At 39.8% G+C, this 16,250-nt stretch overlaps 1 protein-coding gene across 10 annotated transcripts in view; it reads right to left on the bottom strand.

Annotated features, from left to right (window-relative positions):
• The window catches only part of dnm1a (dynamin 1a), a 68,343-nt gene that overhangs the window by 39,307 nt on the left and 12,786 nt on the right, over positions 1–16,250 (bottom strand). For 7 of the 10 annotated variants that reach the window (XM_074618540.1, XM_074618541.1, XM_074618537.1 and 4 more), the window contains exons 2-10: positions 13,143–13,216; positions 11,930–12,079; positions 11,573–11,776; positions 10,327–10,425; positions 9,156–9,316; positions 8,900–9,042; positions 8,684–8,819; positions 7,431–7,498; positions 5,549–5,687 (exon numbers count right to left, since the gene is read on the bottom strand). In XM_074618540.1, coding sequence (XP_074474641.1) covers positions 5,549–5,687; positions 7,431–7,498; positions 8,684–8,819; positions 8,900–9,042; positions 9,156–9,316; positions 10,327–10,425; positions 11,573–11,776; positions 11,930–12,079; positions 13,143–13,216 — 1,174 coding nt within the window. Of the gene's footprint in view, positions 1–1,568; positions 1,708–5,548; positions 5,688–7,430; positions 7,499–8,683; positions 8,820–8,899; positions 9,043–9,155; positions 9,317–10,326; positions 10,426–11,572; positions 11,777–11,929; positions 12,080–13,142; positions 13,217–16,250 lie in introns of all 10 variants that reach the window. The other 3 variants (XM_074618539.1, XM_074618545.1, XM_074618544.1) reach the window with 1 other exon arrangement.

The raw sequence follows: 16,250 nt of genomic DNA, 5'->3' as shown, positions 1-16,250 counted from the left end.
AAAGATAAATAAAGAGACGCTCGAAATACGTCAATTAGTCAGCGGGTGGAACTACACAATCAGTCACTCCACTATATTAAATCATACGCACAAAGACAGAAACAAAAGTGATTTTATCCAACTTAAATCAAAGGATTTTTAGACATCATGAGGTCAAATATGAAAGAAAATTATCCAACATGCAGGTTGAGAGGCAACAATTTGTTAAATTGTCAATATAAGGCCAATAATTGACAGAAGACAATGACAAATAAAGTTGAATTAAAATGCAGACTAGTAAGATCTGGAGTAAGGATAGACCGATATCTGCTGGCTGAAGTGACATGAGGAATCTATATCTAGTGTTTTAAATGTTAGACCTGCTCTGAATATCCATGTAACCTACAGTATAATCTAATCATGGTATTGTTTAATTTGGGTATTCATTCTGATCAATAGATTGAACATTGGCAGGATGATACTTTCTAGACACACTAGAGTTGTGGCTTTAGGTATAATGGTGATCCCTTAACTTTTCAATTAGTGCCATCATCCAATCAAAATTGTAATTTGTCCAATACTTTGGTTTAAGACCAAATATTGTACCTGCAAAACTAATGATATTCCCATCAGCCTCAGCTGTGGCCTACTTTATCTTTCTTTCTGTGCTAGCAAATGTTGTGCTAAGATGGTGAACATGGTAATTTTACCTGGTAAAAATCATTGTGAGCTCAGTACAAGCTCAAGTACAGTTTCACAGAACCGCTAGCTTAGCTGTAGATTCTTGTTTTAGTATCTATGAAGGATATATAAATCACATTATGCATTCAATTTTGTGAATAGTATTCTCAAAAACAACAAAAATTAAATAAATAAATAGCATGACATTCCGCGTGTCATGAGGATGCATTTTAAACTTTTCGTGTGTCATTTGTACACCACGCAACAAAACTACGGTAACGTCTGCAGTCAGGTTTAGGCAACAAAACTACTCACTAATGTTTAGGAAAAGCATCATGGTTGGGCTTAAAATAAGAATGTAAACTAGGTGAAATACATACGGAAACAATGTAACATACACGTGACAATCTTCACGAACATAACTTTCAAAACGAAACACAGCGGTCTCAAACACCGGTCTCCTGGTTGAGAGTCGTGTGTATGTTTAAAAAAAGAAATAGCATTAAAACCTCAACAAATGGGTTGTTAGGCCTATATTACATTTGCCTCTATATGCAAATAATCAACTGTCTGGCTTAGTATGCTTTTGTAAGTGTAATCAACAAAACCATGCAATTCCACATTAATGGATTAGAGAGGTTTTCTTAATTTTCCCAATTGTAAGGAGATTTTTAGAGAGAAATAAAATAATATTGAACTCTCATTATATCTGTCTAAATTTCAGAGTCACTCTTTAGTAAATGGCAGTTTTTAAAATACTATGAAGAATACTATAAGAAAGCAGTTCAGGCCTGTTTTTTCTCTCATACATCTCCTTATATCAATACTTGCATGCCCAGCCATCGGTCTACCCGTACCTGTGCGATTAACAGATAGAGAAAGTGGCTTGGTTCTCTTCGGCATTTTACCTTGTGACTACACTTTCGTATGGTGGATGTGAGTTCGTTCGAAACCATATCTATACACTTCAGTGTGGGCTCCTTCAGCTTTTGGATCTGCTTTTTCACTATGGCCTCAAAGGCCAGGTCAGGGGTGAACAGCCCCGTCCTGTAGGGATAAGCAGGGAGCACGGGAGAGAGGAGTGATAAAAACAAAAATAAAAAGAAGACAAAAAGATGTGGAGAGAGAGAGAGGAAGTAAAAACACCAAATGAAGAGTTGGAAGAAGACAGAAAGGAAAAGGCAAAGTGAGAAGGTGAGGGCATGAGACGAAACAAATCAAAAGGAGTGAAAACAGATGGCAAGGGAAGAGGACAATACACAGACGAGGAAGGTAAAAATTGGAGATGGAACAGAAGAATTGAAGATAAAAACGACAAGGGGAGGTGTGGAGGTTGGGGGGCTAGGGGGGGATAAACAGCACAGAAGGAAGAAAATGCAAGTGAGACATTTGGTTTCCCTTGAAGGCATCCTACAACAGGACAGTGCTGGAGTCTCTCTCTATCAATAAAGAGCAAACAGAGAGAAGAGACAAGAGGAAATAGAGAGAGTTCCAAGCCTTGACAACTCAACCAGCCAAAAAACTCCAAGCGACGCACCGCGAGACCGCAGCTGTGCACCCCAACATTCAGCCAAAACGCCCCGATCCATTCTAGCGTTGACCCTTTCTCCACCCATCACTCCTAATCATAACATTTATCATCCCCAAGGCCTCCAGGTTGTTGCAGTCCAACCGCTGTTGAAATTGTTTGGTCACAGTGGATCAATTTGGATAAAGAATACTGCTTTTTCTTTTGGCCACACACTCACTCAAGCGTCTGTAGCTGAGAGTGTGGCCCCAGAGGCCTGTTGCTGAAGAGCAGTTAAAACCTAGTCGTCATGGCTCCTGTCTGCTGCAGGTGCACAGCTGCAGCCTCACGCATAAGGACGTCTGGTCGCTGAGGTCATCCAATGTGGCTGCCAGGTATGCAAAGGTGTCTTAGTCAAGGTTTTTAGAACTAAGACTATTTGAGTTGAAAACTACTCGAGTGAATGTACAAAATCAATTCCAAATCCCTCCAAAGTGGTGATAATCTTTTCTTTACAACAAAGCTTGCACAGAGACGCCCTCAAGAGGGACAGGAGGTTCAAAGAAAACTCAATCTGTGTCCCAATTCCACACTAAATACTACGGCTGTGTATTGGCAGGAATCTGGCGATACGATACGTATCATGATACAGGGGTAACGATTCAATATATTGCGATTTAAACTGTAAGCAAGGCGATATATTGCATTTTTTAAATCACATGAATAGGTAAAAATAACTCATTTATACTGCATGCAAAAACTGCATGTTTTTTTCCCCAATCTGCATGTGATTATCATAAAGTGGGCATGTCTGTAAAGGGGAGACTCGTGGGTACCCATAGAACCCATTTTCATTCACATATCTTGAGGTCAGAGGTCAAAGGGATCCCTTTGAAAATGGCCATGACAGTTTTTCCTCGCCAAAATTTTGCGTAAGTTTGGAGCGTTATTTAACCTCCTTCGCAACAAGCTAGCATGACATGGTTGGTACCAATGGATTCCTTAGGTACCTTCACTAGCTTTTAAAATGAGCCCACTACAACGTCTGAAAGACAGAATAGCGTCCATCAGGTTTTTAGGTTAATTAACAATCAATACAGTGTTTTTGAGAATCTATAGAGTATCACAAAACATAATATCGCGATACTCATGTGTATCGATATCATCTTAAAGGTCACATATTATGCTCATTTCCAGGTTCATAGATGTATTTTAATGTTGCACTAGAACATGTTTACATGCTGCAATGTTCAAAAAACCCTTTATTCTTCTCATACTGCAGCCTGAGTCTGCCTGCCTCAGAGCCTAATTCAGCCTCTGTCTGAAAACCACTGATTCACAGCCTGTCTCCTCCCACTCTGCTCTGATTGGTCAGCGTTTTCTGTCAATCAAACTTCCTCAACAACAACAGCGTCACCCTCCCCCTCCCTCCCGGAGAAGCTCTGGAGAGAGAGAGGAGTGGAGAGAGAGGAGTGGAGGGAGAGGCAGCTAGAATAGAGCTTATAAACCACTTTAAAGTTTATAAACCAGAAACTTCACCCAGCGCACGTTACCGGAGGAATCTGATCAGAAATCGGCGACACATGATGAACATCTGCGGTCCAGATTCCAGGTTTTCCTGACGGTTTCTCTCAGGTAAATAATGCTATTTATATCTCTGTTAGTTAACTCAGTGTTTACCTCATGCATCAACTCTGTAAACCGTAAACATACACTCTGTTTTACGTCTGTCTTTACAGATCCATCTGTGAGAAATGACCGACAGAATCATCCCAGAGGAGAGCAGACAGCTGAGAGCAGACAGCTGAGAGCAGATAGCTGAGAGCAGATAGCTGAGAGCAGATGGGAGATACAGAGCTAACCCGTTAGCATGTAGCTACATGCTAACGGGTTAGCTACATGCTACCGCTATGAGACGGTGTGTAAACACAGCGACCATCAGGGTGGAAAATAGAAGATGTGAAACAGTAGTCAGTTCATTATTTCTGCTAAAAGATAAATGTATGGAAGATCAGAGTAATGGTATATTATTTACAGTAGTAGCTGTCTCTGTGTTACCATGACTACAGACCACCAGAGCTTAGCTTACCATAGTTTACCAGAGCTGAAGACTTTCTCCTGTACCATGTTAACATAACTAACTAACAGGTGAGATGATTACAAATGCTGTGAATAATTAATATTGTCATCTGTCAACTCAAATAAAGTTTGACTGTGAAACAGAAATGTGTTGTGTTGCTTACAGTCACTATTTACTCCCTGTACTCTGCTACATGCATGACATCAAATATATATAATATATAAATATCATCTGTTTAAACAGTGTAATTACATAAAGCCTTTGTGAAAGAACATGTTATATTTAGATGATGGGAGTACATGAAGCCTGTTCTGCTGGTTCTTGCAGACTTTGCTCAAGTTAGGTTGAGGAGGAGAGACAGTGACGCGCTGTGGGGCGGGGTCAGCTACTGAAGGTTCTCTCTGGTTCGACCAGGAAACCCTTACATGGCTTGCATTTCTCTAATGACGTCAGAAGAGAAGGAAAAAAAGCGATTTTTTTTTCTGCACCCATTTCCGGACAAACGGAGGAGGAGAAAAAGAGAGAGGATGGTCTTTTATGATACTATGGTGGCCTGTAGACACACTGGGGACAGATATTGATGTTCAAAAGACATGGAAAAGTGCATTTTGCATAATAGGTGACCTTTAAGCTACGAAATACCGGTTCTCAGTTGTGCACATTACATACAACACGTGCAAACAAGATAATAACAATAAGATAATATCTTGTATACACAAGATAAAGAATATCCTAAGTCTATAGGAAAAACCTTCAGCTTTTTCTTAGCTTAAATTTAAATGGCAGTAGCATTCAAAAGTACTGAAAAGTTTGATGCATGTCAGCGCACATGTTGCATCATTTCATGTTAGTTGAAAACAATAAAGCACACTGACTTCTTGTTTACTAACTAAACAGTATGACAGCATAAAGTGTATGGTATAGACTTTTAGTGTGTAATTGGGACGCAGCTCAAAATCCTTTACCATGCCAAAACAGCCCAACTGAGGCCACTCTGTAATTCTTACTAATTCTTGGTAATGTGATCACAATAAGTCATCACAAATGTGCTAATTAAAGTCTTAACCTGAGACTGCTCTGACTTTTAATCATTTATAGGCAGCCACATTTTGATGACCGCTCAGCCTCCACACTGGCTTTCTTCAGCACAGCTTTCTACCACGGCCAGCCTGTCCAGCCTGTCCACCCAGCCACTCCAACGAGGGCTGGAGAGAGCCAGGTGGTTACAGTACAAGGGAATGAACAGCAGATGAGGGGTTGAAAACAACAAAAAAAGCGCTATCTACTGTTTTATCTTTTACCTTCTTGGTACACTGCCTAACTGTATTGACTAGCTCAGAAATGACCATGTCCACACATTTGGCGCAAGGCTCTTTAATCTTCCCAATCTGCCTTTTCACAATGGTCTCAAAGGCCATGTCCGGGGTGAAGAGGCCCGTTCTGCCCGGCAGAGAGAGAACCAGCCACAGGGCCAAATAAAGAGGAGGATGGTGGAGAGAAAGAGGAGGGTTGGGTAAAGAGAAGAGTGTTACTTGTAAAGAATTACCCTCCGTTTCTGAGCTTTTCCCCCCAAAACATGAACAGACACAAATTAGACAGAGAGAGGGAAAGAGAATGGAGCTACAAATCAACATGCATATCAAGTCATTTCAAGTAATCTGTGCACTTAATCTGGGAGTTTCTGCAGCAAATATCCAGCGATTTTCCCTCAAGAGGTAAGAGTTCGTGTGTGTTATCCTTCAAGAGGATGAATGGGATCTCACTTGATACAGATATTTTGAATTTATTTCCATGTTTTGTTTCGATCCATGGTTTCATCTGTCAACATTTCTATCTGATGGTCGTGTGGATAAAAGATTCGTGCAGTGACTTAAAAATTTGAATTAGTGTTTTGTTTAAGATCTATTATCGGTGCAATTGCAGTACGACTGGCACAAGGACTCAAGTACCCAAAATATTCTTGAAATGGAAAAAACCCTGAAAACTCATCGCAAGAACAGCCTGGCAACTTTGGAGGTGTGCACTGGGCCCAGGTCTAGATTTTGATAATCGATTAATCGTTAAAGTAATTTTTCATACAGAAATGTCAGAAAATGCAACTTTTCAAACATGGAGATTACCTGTTTTCTCTGTTTAATTAATTAATTATTTGTATCATATTAAAGTGAAAATCTTTGAGTTTTGGACTGACAAAACAAGACATTTAAAGACATCACCTTGGGCTTTGAGAAACTGGGCCAAACGATTAATCGAGAAAATAATCTGCAGATGAATTGATAATTAATTGATGAAAATAATCATAATTGCAGCCCTACCAAGGTCATCTCAATAATATGAATGTGTCACCAAAAAATCCATTTTAGCACATGTCTGGATATGAATATGGACAGTCACTGCGTATTTTTTTTTTAACTTAAATTAGATTTTATTTTAATTTAAGCAAATTAAGGTGAAAACTCTGGATACGACCCACTGGTAACAAGTTATCAATTATCACCAATTATTGCCAAACCCAAACCCTAACCCTATTACTACATAGTAACATCGTGCTTCATCTACGTAGCTGGTATTTTAAAAATCAGGTCTGATACTGAAATAAGCAAAATAAGGTATAAACCAGCAGTGACAGAAACCAACAATATTCTCCATCATCACGGAAATAAATTAAACACCATTTCTTTGTACGCTCCATACATACTTGTTACCCACAAGCACATGAGCATAAATATCTCCTGCCTCTCACTATATCCTGTTATTATCTGATTCAGACAGACCAAACACTATTTGAAATACATATTAGCACCAAATATAAATTTAGATGAGTTTTCTGATGTTTTGGTCCTTTTTAGTTGATGTGCACACACCAGCATGGATGGAAAAGCAAACAAAAAAAACATGTGGAAAGGCCACAAGATCAAGCACCGTGCAACCAGAAGTCACCTATCTGATCTCAAACCTTCTCTAAGTGTACTGACGCTGTTAGTATTCAACAGAGAGCTCAATTCAAGTAAAGAGGTCTTTGTGATTAGATTCAGTTAGATGCAGTCTGGCCAGCAGAGGTGACTGAAATGGAGAGAGAGAGAGAGAGAGAGAGAGAGAGAGAGAGAGAGAGAGAGAGAGAGAGAGAGAGAGAGAGAGAGAGAGAGAGAGGTGAAGCAGGGGTGAGTTAGAGGGCGGACGTGCCTGATGCCGTGGATGTTCTTGATGGCGTAGCTGATCTCCTTGCGGAGCTCTTTCTCATCAAACTCCATCTGCAAAAGAAACATAGAGACAACAAGGGAGATTAATACTGTAACATTGGAAGTAGGATATATAAGCTGATCTACTATAATCCCATACAGTCTGTCTTTATTTTATATCTAAAGCACTTTTATTTACTGCAACGCTCCACTCTTTCCCACTTTCCTCAACAGAGTTTCACATTTCTTTAAAAGCATGTACTATAAACATATAAAACATAATGATTTTATGAGTCAAGCTTCTGGTTAGGAAGCAACCTGCCCTGGTCTCACAGTGGGAAACCGACACAGGCCTCAGTCACCGACAGTAAGATTAATATCCTCAGAGGGAGGGCGAGAGAGGACGGAGGAAAGGGATGGATGAGAGAGAGTGAGAAAGGGGGGCTGGGGTGGTGAGGTAAACGACGTGGAGAGACAGAGGTTGGGGGAGGTGGATGAAGGGAGGACAGGCTCGGGGTAAAGATGATGTGAAAGGTGAACAGAGAGGATGTGGGGGAGGGATAAAAATGTGGATGGATATGATGACGGAGTGAGAGAAACAGAAGGAAGAAGGTGAGGTGGGGGAAGTGAGAGTGAACTGAGAACCGAGAGGGAGGAAACGAGGAATGTTTGGGTCGGAAAAGCCCAGAATCAGAGTCCTGAGGGAGGCTGGGGAAGGATAACCAGGAGGGAGAGACGTAAGGATGTAAAGAGACACAAAGAGGTGTTTGTCATAAAGCAAGATATGCTTTCATGTAGGACATTTTTCTTTATTATTATTTCTATACACTCCAATATACAGAATTTTTCTGAATATTTTTATTTAACCTCCGCACCGAGACAGTTCCACACAGTTTTGAGTTTGCTTTATCGCAAATAAATCAGCACCCTCACTCAAATATCTCTTTTCTTCTGATTAAACTAGCTGCTTGAACAAATAGAAAACAAAAAAAACTTAGTGAGAAGCCCCTCAAGTCTGATAAATGCTCCAAATTATTTGGCCTCTTCAGAATCTCATGTGCATAAACATTTACAGCTATAGGACTGGTGTGTTTAGGGTTTGGTGCATGTGCCAAAGTCTGCAAAATCTGACATTTTGTATTGCAAAAAACTGTCACGAACAGTTAAATTTTGGCAATCCCATTCATTACCTTGTTTATCCAGTCTCTAAATAAAACTATCACACACAAATAAACACAACATGTGACAGACACACACCTTGACCAGCTCGAAGGGGAAGCGTTCATGGAAGATGCGATTGATCCTGGCACCACCTGACAGCTCGGCTGTGTCGATCTGGTCCCCGGAGCCTTCTATACACTTCTCAAAGTCCACAGAGAACTGCTGCACCATCCTGCAGGGAGGCAGAGACACCAGTGAGTCTATTATTAGTCTGTTTCTATCACATAATTGTCTTCTGCTGTATCTACTCACTGGAGCAGAGCCTTGGTCTTGCGAGACGGATCGTCAGGTCTGAAGTTCTTGTACTCCTCCACCTCCTTCTCTATGGAGAGGAGCTGACTCTGCAGCTTGGCCCGCAGAGCCGGCAGGGTGTCCCGGATGTGGTTGGTCAGTTGCTGTGCGGGTCAAAGGTCAGAGTTAGATCACTGGGAATATGGTCGAATTAGATTGATGGGGAAATGCAAGACCCATGAATGGACGGCTGTGGCTGACACTCTGTCTTACACACCTGATTGAGCATTTTCTGGAGGTAGGGAGTGCCCATTCGGTCGGCCAGGTGTCTATACGCAGGGTGGGAGAGGAAGAACTTCCTCTCAGCTGCCATGGCAGCATTGATATCCTTCCTGCCATCTATGTCCTTCTGGCTCCTGTTCACCACACCGATGTAACCTGGATATTTACGACACAGTCTGAAACGCTGCGAGATTTGCAGGACAAACTACATCCAACTCTTTTTATCACTTCCTGGAATCTTTGAGAGCAGACGGGAACAGATTCAATACTTGTGGCCTGACTGGAAATTTGACTGGAAGATAGAATAGTGTTGCATTAGAGCAATCTGGGATTGTGCTTTTTCATTTTCTACAACTGAGTTTGAGCAGCCAAACCCAAAATGAACAGCCCCTCCGAACCGCTTAAAACTGTGTTTAATAATGTTTAGCTGAGGGAAAACCACATTTCAGGACACATGGGATTAAAGAAAAGAATATAGACGAAAGGATGAATAGAGAAAGAAAGGAAGGAGGAATTACAGTACATGTGTCTGTATGTGTGTGTCCAAGTTTTTAAGAAAGAAAAAGGGAGTTCAGGTTATGTGGATCCCGTTTCACCTCCAGTTAAGTTTTCTCATGCATCACTCGGTTAAAGGCTGTTTCATGCTCTATAACTAATGCAACTGTGAGCCAGCAGCCTTGTAAATGTGAACATCCAGTTTAGACAGAGAGAGACGGGGAGCAAGAGAAGGAGGGGAGCGGGGCGTAGAAAAAACAAAGGACATGGAAAATACTCAAAAGCACATGCCTGGGTCCTAACCAAGTGCAAATGGAAAAGAAAAGTACCACATCAGCACATTGCAATAAAGGGCAGCCCGCAAGACAAGCTCTTTTCCAACACAGTGTTTTTCTCTTTGCCCCCTTCCCCTTGCTTCTCCTCTCCAACTCTTCCACCTTTCTGTCTGTCTTTTTAATCAGTACTGTTTCCTCCTGCCATCCCTCCGTCCTTTTCTGTGTTGTTTTTTTTCAGTGTTTGGAGCATCTTTGAGTACGATTGCCTCACTACCACAAGAGGGAAACAGTGTGTCATTGTGAAGCCCCTGAAGTAGAGTGTGTAAGTGAGTGTGTGTGTGCGTGCGTGTGTGTGTGTGTGTGTGTGTGTGTGTGTGTGTGTGTGTGTGCGCTCACCCCTCCTGAGTGGGAGATGCTTATTCTCCAGGATGTCTTTAGCATCTGTCCCCTCGTCCATCAGGTCCAGCTTGGTGATCACGCCAATGGTCCTCATACCTACGTGCACACACACACGCACGCACGCACGCACGCACGCACGCACGCACGCACGCACACACACACACACACACACACACACACACACACACACACACACACACACACACACACACACACACACACACACACACACACGCGCACGCGCACGCACACGCGCACACACGCACGCACGCATGCACGCACGCACGCACACACACACAACACAATGATAACAAATCAATCCTGAAAATGGAACTGGAAACTACACAGAAAATAATTTCTAAAGCTCTAAATAATACATACATGCTGATGCTAGTTGTATTATCATTAGCATATTTTGAGCCTTTTGCTTAAGAATAGGAGCAATATCTATTTTTTTAAAACTTTATTTTTCCAAGATGTGAGCCACCATCGTGACATATAACCAAGGTAGACAGGAAAAAAGATATGAACCCCAAAAAAGGATAAAAGGACATAGAACAAAAATATAAATATAAATTAAAATAATTAAAAATTAAAATAAAAACGTACAAAATACACAAACTTATAACTTTATATACCCTCCAAATACAAAAGGAGCAATGGTTCAATGTAAAAACACTTCAGTACAAGTAAAAGTCCTGCACTTCAAGTTTTATATACGAAAAACTACAGTTTTATTAGTAAAACTGAAAGTACTAGTTATGCAGAATGTCATGTTTCAGAGTCTTATTATATATATTATTTTACATTGCGGGATTATTGTTTCTGATGCGTTCTTGTGTTAGTAGAATTTTAATGTTGTAGTTGGTCAAAGTGGACTTGAATTTATTTACTTTAATACTAATAAATAGCATTTATTTGTATAGCACTTTTCAAAACAACGTCATTAAGTGCACAGTAAAAGGTGCAAAAATAGAAGAAAAAAACAAACACAAAAAATATTAAAATAGCAGAAATGATTGGGACAATACAAAGAAAAATGTCACAGTGGCGTGGCACAGAAAGACCAATTAATGCAGAAATGCAAATTTGTAAAAGAAAAAAAACAAAAACTTTAAGCAGAGATTTAAGAGGAAGACTGAGTTTAGAGGCCCTTTAGTCTTTGGCGGATTACAATATGTGTGTGCTTGCGTGTGTTTGTGTGTGTGTGTGTGTGTGTGTGTGTGTGTATGCATACACTCACCCTGAGCGTCGACCTCTTTGGCAATCTTTAAAGCATCAGAGTTGGCCAGATCAGAGTTGGCCGGGGAGACGGCAAGCATCAGGCAGTTCTCCTTGGTGACAAACTGCATGAGCATTTCTTTGATCTGGGCCTCGATGTCTGCGGGCTGGTCGCCCACCGGCACTTTGGTCATCCCCGGCAGGTCCACCAGGGTCAGGTTCAGCACTGCGAGGAGAAAAGGGAAAGCGAGAGAAAGCTAAGAGAGCTTCGTCACATGCATTGTTGCCAAATAAAAGGCTTGGTGGTGTGTACATTATTGATGTCAGAGATGCAGAACGAGTCAGTGTCTGTGTAGAAATAGAGTTGTGTCAGCCTCACCATTAGGGGAGTAGACACGCAGGTTGATGGGCACGGGGGAAATGCCTTTGTTGGCCCCGGTGATGCGGTCGGTCTCTGCCTCGATCTCCTGCCGGACCTCATCAAAATCGGTGAACTTTTTACCCTTACAGTGCAGGAACTCAGCATATTCTGGAAGAGATGGTATAACGAGACAAATTAATGAAAGGGTAATTGTAGAAAAAAGGAAGGAGATCAGATAAAGCTGTAAAGAGGACAGTAAAGAGGAGAAATGATTAAGTGAGCCCAATTTTAGCCCTTTTCACCTGGAAAAAAAGTTGTCATTTTATGGCAAATTTTAATGGATTTTGTATCTCCTATTATCATTCTTTGTCTTACATCGATTTGGGGGATAATCAGCTTTAAGTTTTGGAACTACAGTTCCCATAATTTGGAGGTTTTAGGGATGGAAACAGGAAGCATAATGTTGCCATGTAGTCAGGCCATCATTTGATCCTCTACTTGTGTGGCACCAAAAGTATGCCGAATTAGCTATTAGCAGTTCCTATTTGCAATGTACCACTGGATTATTTTGATACTGAAGAAAACTTAACAACATGATGATTCTTGGGCAAGTTCTGAAGTTATAAGGAGCGTCTTTTTTCTATGATTACTAAGCCAATTTATGGACATTAATTCGCCATGGACATCGGAGATAATGCTATCCTCGGGAAGTAGAAGTAACACAGAATTTCAGAATATGTTAATCAAGTGTGTGTGTTCAGATTTGCAGAGAAGAACGATTTTTGATGAAAACTGCAGCAATTGTGACAAACAGGTTTTAGATTACCTTAACTGCGTCTGTGAGAAATTGTCAGTTTGAAAACCAACGTCATAAAATAATCCAGCAGTCATGACTGTGCATTATAATGAAATTAGGTTTAATTCATTTCTAATTCACTCCACAAGTAAGCTGTGAGAAAAAGCTTGCTTTAGGATGCATTTTGTTAAATGACTACTAGATGCTGGCTTCAACCAAACTCCCACACAGAATTGAAGAGAAGACAAGAGAAGAGAAGAAACTGACAACATCTCTCTTAAAATACAATTTTTCCAATTCCAATTTTTTAAAACTAAAGGCTTCAAAATGTCTCTCACTATCAACTCATGGACAGCAAATCAACCACAGATTTTACCACCAGGATCTCTCCACCAGTCAGCTGATGAAGACAAGAGCCTCCATACATGTTTTTACCTGTGGGGCAGTTCATCAGCTGCAGAACCAAAGGACGACGGGTCACAATGCCTGACCCACGGGGAAGGAAATCTCTGTAACACAACGGACAGACAGACAGACAGAAAGGAAGACGGTCAGCAAAACTAACAACAATGCAGAGGGACAACAATATGAATCAGCAAATGACAAAAACACAACAGAGCATGAGTCAGTGATAATGAAGCAGCATCCTCAGGCTTTGGGAAGCAAGTGTGAATGTGTGCAGTGCAATGCTGAATAACAACAAATCCTCAGACAACAGCTGTGGTCCCACCAGGCTAAAGTCCTTTTCATGTACTGCAGTGCTTTTTAATTTTTGTTACATCCGATACAGTAGGAAAAGGGTTTAAAAAATCATGAAAACAAATGTTAAAGGTTTCCGAAATTAACTGAAGGTTTTACTGGATTAACCCTTTGTTTATATCACTATTATACATTGAAACTCAAAAAAATAAATATTTGGATGTACATGAAAAATTATATTTTCTTTGCTCTATGAAAAACATTTAGACTGTATGATAACACATCCATACAGATAATCTACAATATGTTTGTGTCAGCATAGTATTGATAAAACAACAATACTACAGTAGGAATAAAACTTGATATAACTTGTGCCTGTATAGTACAGTGAGTGACCCGCCTAACTTTAACTTTAAAAAAATACTTAAATAAATGTAAAAAATAATAAATAAAAAGTATTATTATTATTATTATTATTATTAATAATAATAATAATAATAATAATAATAATAATAATAATAATAATAATAATAATAAATACATTGGGAGTTAATACAACTGTTCAGCGGCTTTAAAGGTCCCATATTGTGAAAAAGTGAGATTTTCATGTCTTTTATATCATAAAGTAGGTTTAAGTACTGTATAAATACTGTGAAAGTATCAAAACACTCAATCCACAAAGAAATACACACAGCCCGTATTCAGAAACTGTGCTTTTGAAACAAGCTGTCAGGATTTCTGTCCATTTGTGATATCACAAATCTACAATATTTAGACCATTACACGGTTTTAAACGTAAGCATTCTAAATTTGTCTCAGTTTATTTCCTGCTGCAGTGTATGTGAATGACATCAGCTGACAGGAAGTAAACATGGAAGCTGTTGCCTAGCAATGCAATTCCGATGAAATGCAGTAAAACGGAGCATTTCAGGCAGAGAGTAAATACAGGTATATTCAGGCAGACTATATGAGAAACATAAAGGTTTTTTTTAACATTAAAGCATGTAAACATGTTCTAGTAGAAACAAGTATGAACCTGAAAATGAGCATGATATGGGACCTTTAACTGATGTTTGTCATTAAAAAGACATTCGAGAAAACGAGAAATCACCAAACATTTCTGCAGAACAACTTCACAGCGGGGAAACACTAATAGTTCACAGGCAAATATAAAGACAAGAAGAAAACAACAAAACTGAGCTATACTGTGGCCATTTGCATGAGCTTCTTTGTCAGTTTCTTCTTCTAAATGTATAACTATTAAAATATGCGCCAGTATTGTAGCATTTATAATGTTCTCTTAGCAATTTGACATGTCTACTCCAATTTCTGATACTGACTTACTGAAAACGATACCAAATAAAACAGCTCTTTCTGTATGCGTCTATGCAAATTAATTCAAGTGTTTTACATCTATTATAATGCTGTTCTGGTGTGTCTAAGGTGTGAAGTGTGTTTGTGAATGCATGTGAGTGTGTGTCCATACAGTCGACCGCCTGCCAACATGTTTTATGGTTTTTTTAATGACCAAAATACTGATTTCCTTGAGGGTGTTGAGCTGCTTATGCAACTACAGCGTCAACTTGCCGCTGGCACTATGTGCTCCTCAACCAGCTGACTGGACACTTCTTACTCACTGATGCATGATGTGTGTGTGTGTGTTAGTGTGCTCATAGCAGCAATAACTGTTAGAGACACATACTGTCGTTTTCAATCCGACATTATATAAGAACAATTTAATGTTTCCATACAAGAACAGTCTCCAATAAAACAGTGCATTATCATATATAGACTGAAAAAGTTTATAATGTATTCAAATCACACAATGCTCAGATTTATCCTTTAATATCAGAGTGAAGAGTCTTCAGGAACAGTAATCAGCTGACCGACATGAATAAGAAATAGATGAGGCCTCTGTTTGAAGCTGAAGCAAAGCCTGAGGCAGTTTGGATGCACGAGTCATGAGCTGAACTGATTTGGCTCAAAACTGTGACCTAAACCAGAAAAAGCTTATTCAGCAATTCACTGTGTTCCTGTACTAATTTATATTCTAATTATATGTGTTCGTCTTTCGGAGTGTATATTGTGAATATTTGGGAATTACAATACATACATTCTGCTCTTGCTTTAAAGGAAGAGTTCAACATTTTGGGAAATATTTGCTTTTGCTAAGAGTGGGATGAGAAGATCGATATTACTCCTATGTAGGGGTGTAACGATACATCGATCTGGATCAATATATCAATTCATTGATCGACAATCCAACATCATCAATTCGAACTGAAAACATACATATCGTCTTTACGCCTTTATTGTGAAATTCCCATGGCACGTCTGTGTCAGCATCTGCACCTCCTTCCTAAAGAGCCCAGTAATAAAAATTGTCAAATCATATTTGAGTTGCTTTTTTTGTGAGTTTATATAATAAAGGTAGCTGATTGTGTTAAACGGGCATATGATTTTGTGTCATATCGATCGCAGGCCCCTGAACTGAATCAAATCAAAATCGAGTCGTGGCAGACTTTGTCATATCTGTAAATATTGTATCGTTGTCCAAATAATTAATATAATATTGTGATGAAACTTGTGATTTACACCCCTAATCTCATGTCTGTGTGCTAAAAATGAAGCTGGAGCCAGTAGCTGGGTAGCTCATCTTAGCATAACCACTGGAAACAGCTACCCTGGCTCATTCCAAAGGTAACAAAGTCCGCCTACCAGCATCTCTAAAGCTCACTAATTGTAGGAGCCATATTGTGGTATTTTATTTTGTAAGGTGTAATATGCCTCCAAGCACTATGCAGGGTGTATGGTGTAGGCAGAGGCTGACATATAAGGTAGCTA

This window comes from Sebastes fasciatus, chromosome 19 (assembly GCF_043250625.1).
Source record: "Sebastes fasciatus isolate fSebFas1 chromosome 19, fSebFas1.pri, whole genome shotgun sequence".
NCBI lineage: Eukaryota > Metazoa > Chordata > Actinopteri > Perciformes > Sebastidae > Sebastes > Sebastes fasciatus.
The sequence above is the reverse complement of the archived record's forward strand: the minus strand, read 5'-3'. Positions and strand labels throughout refer to the sequence as shown.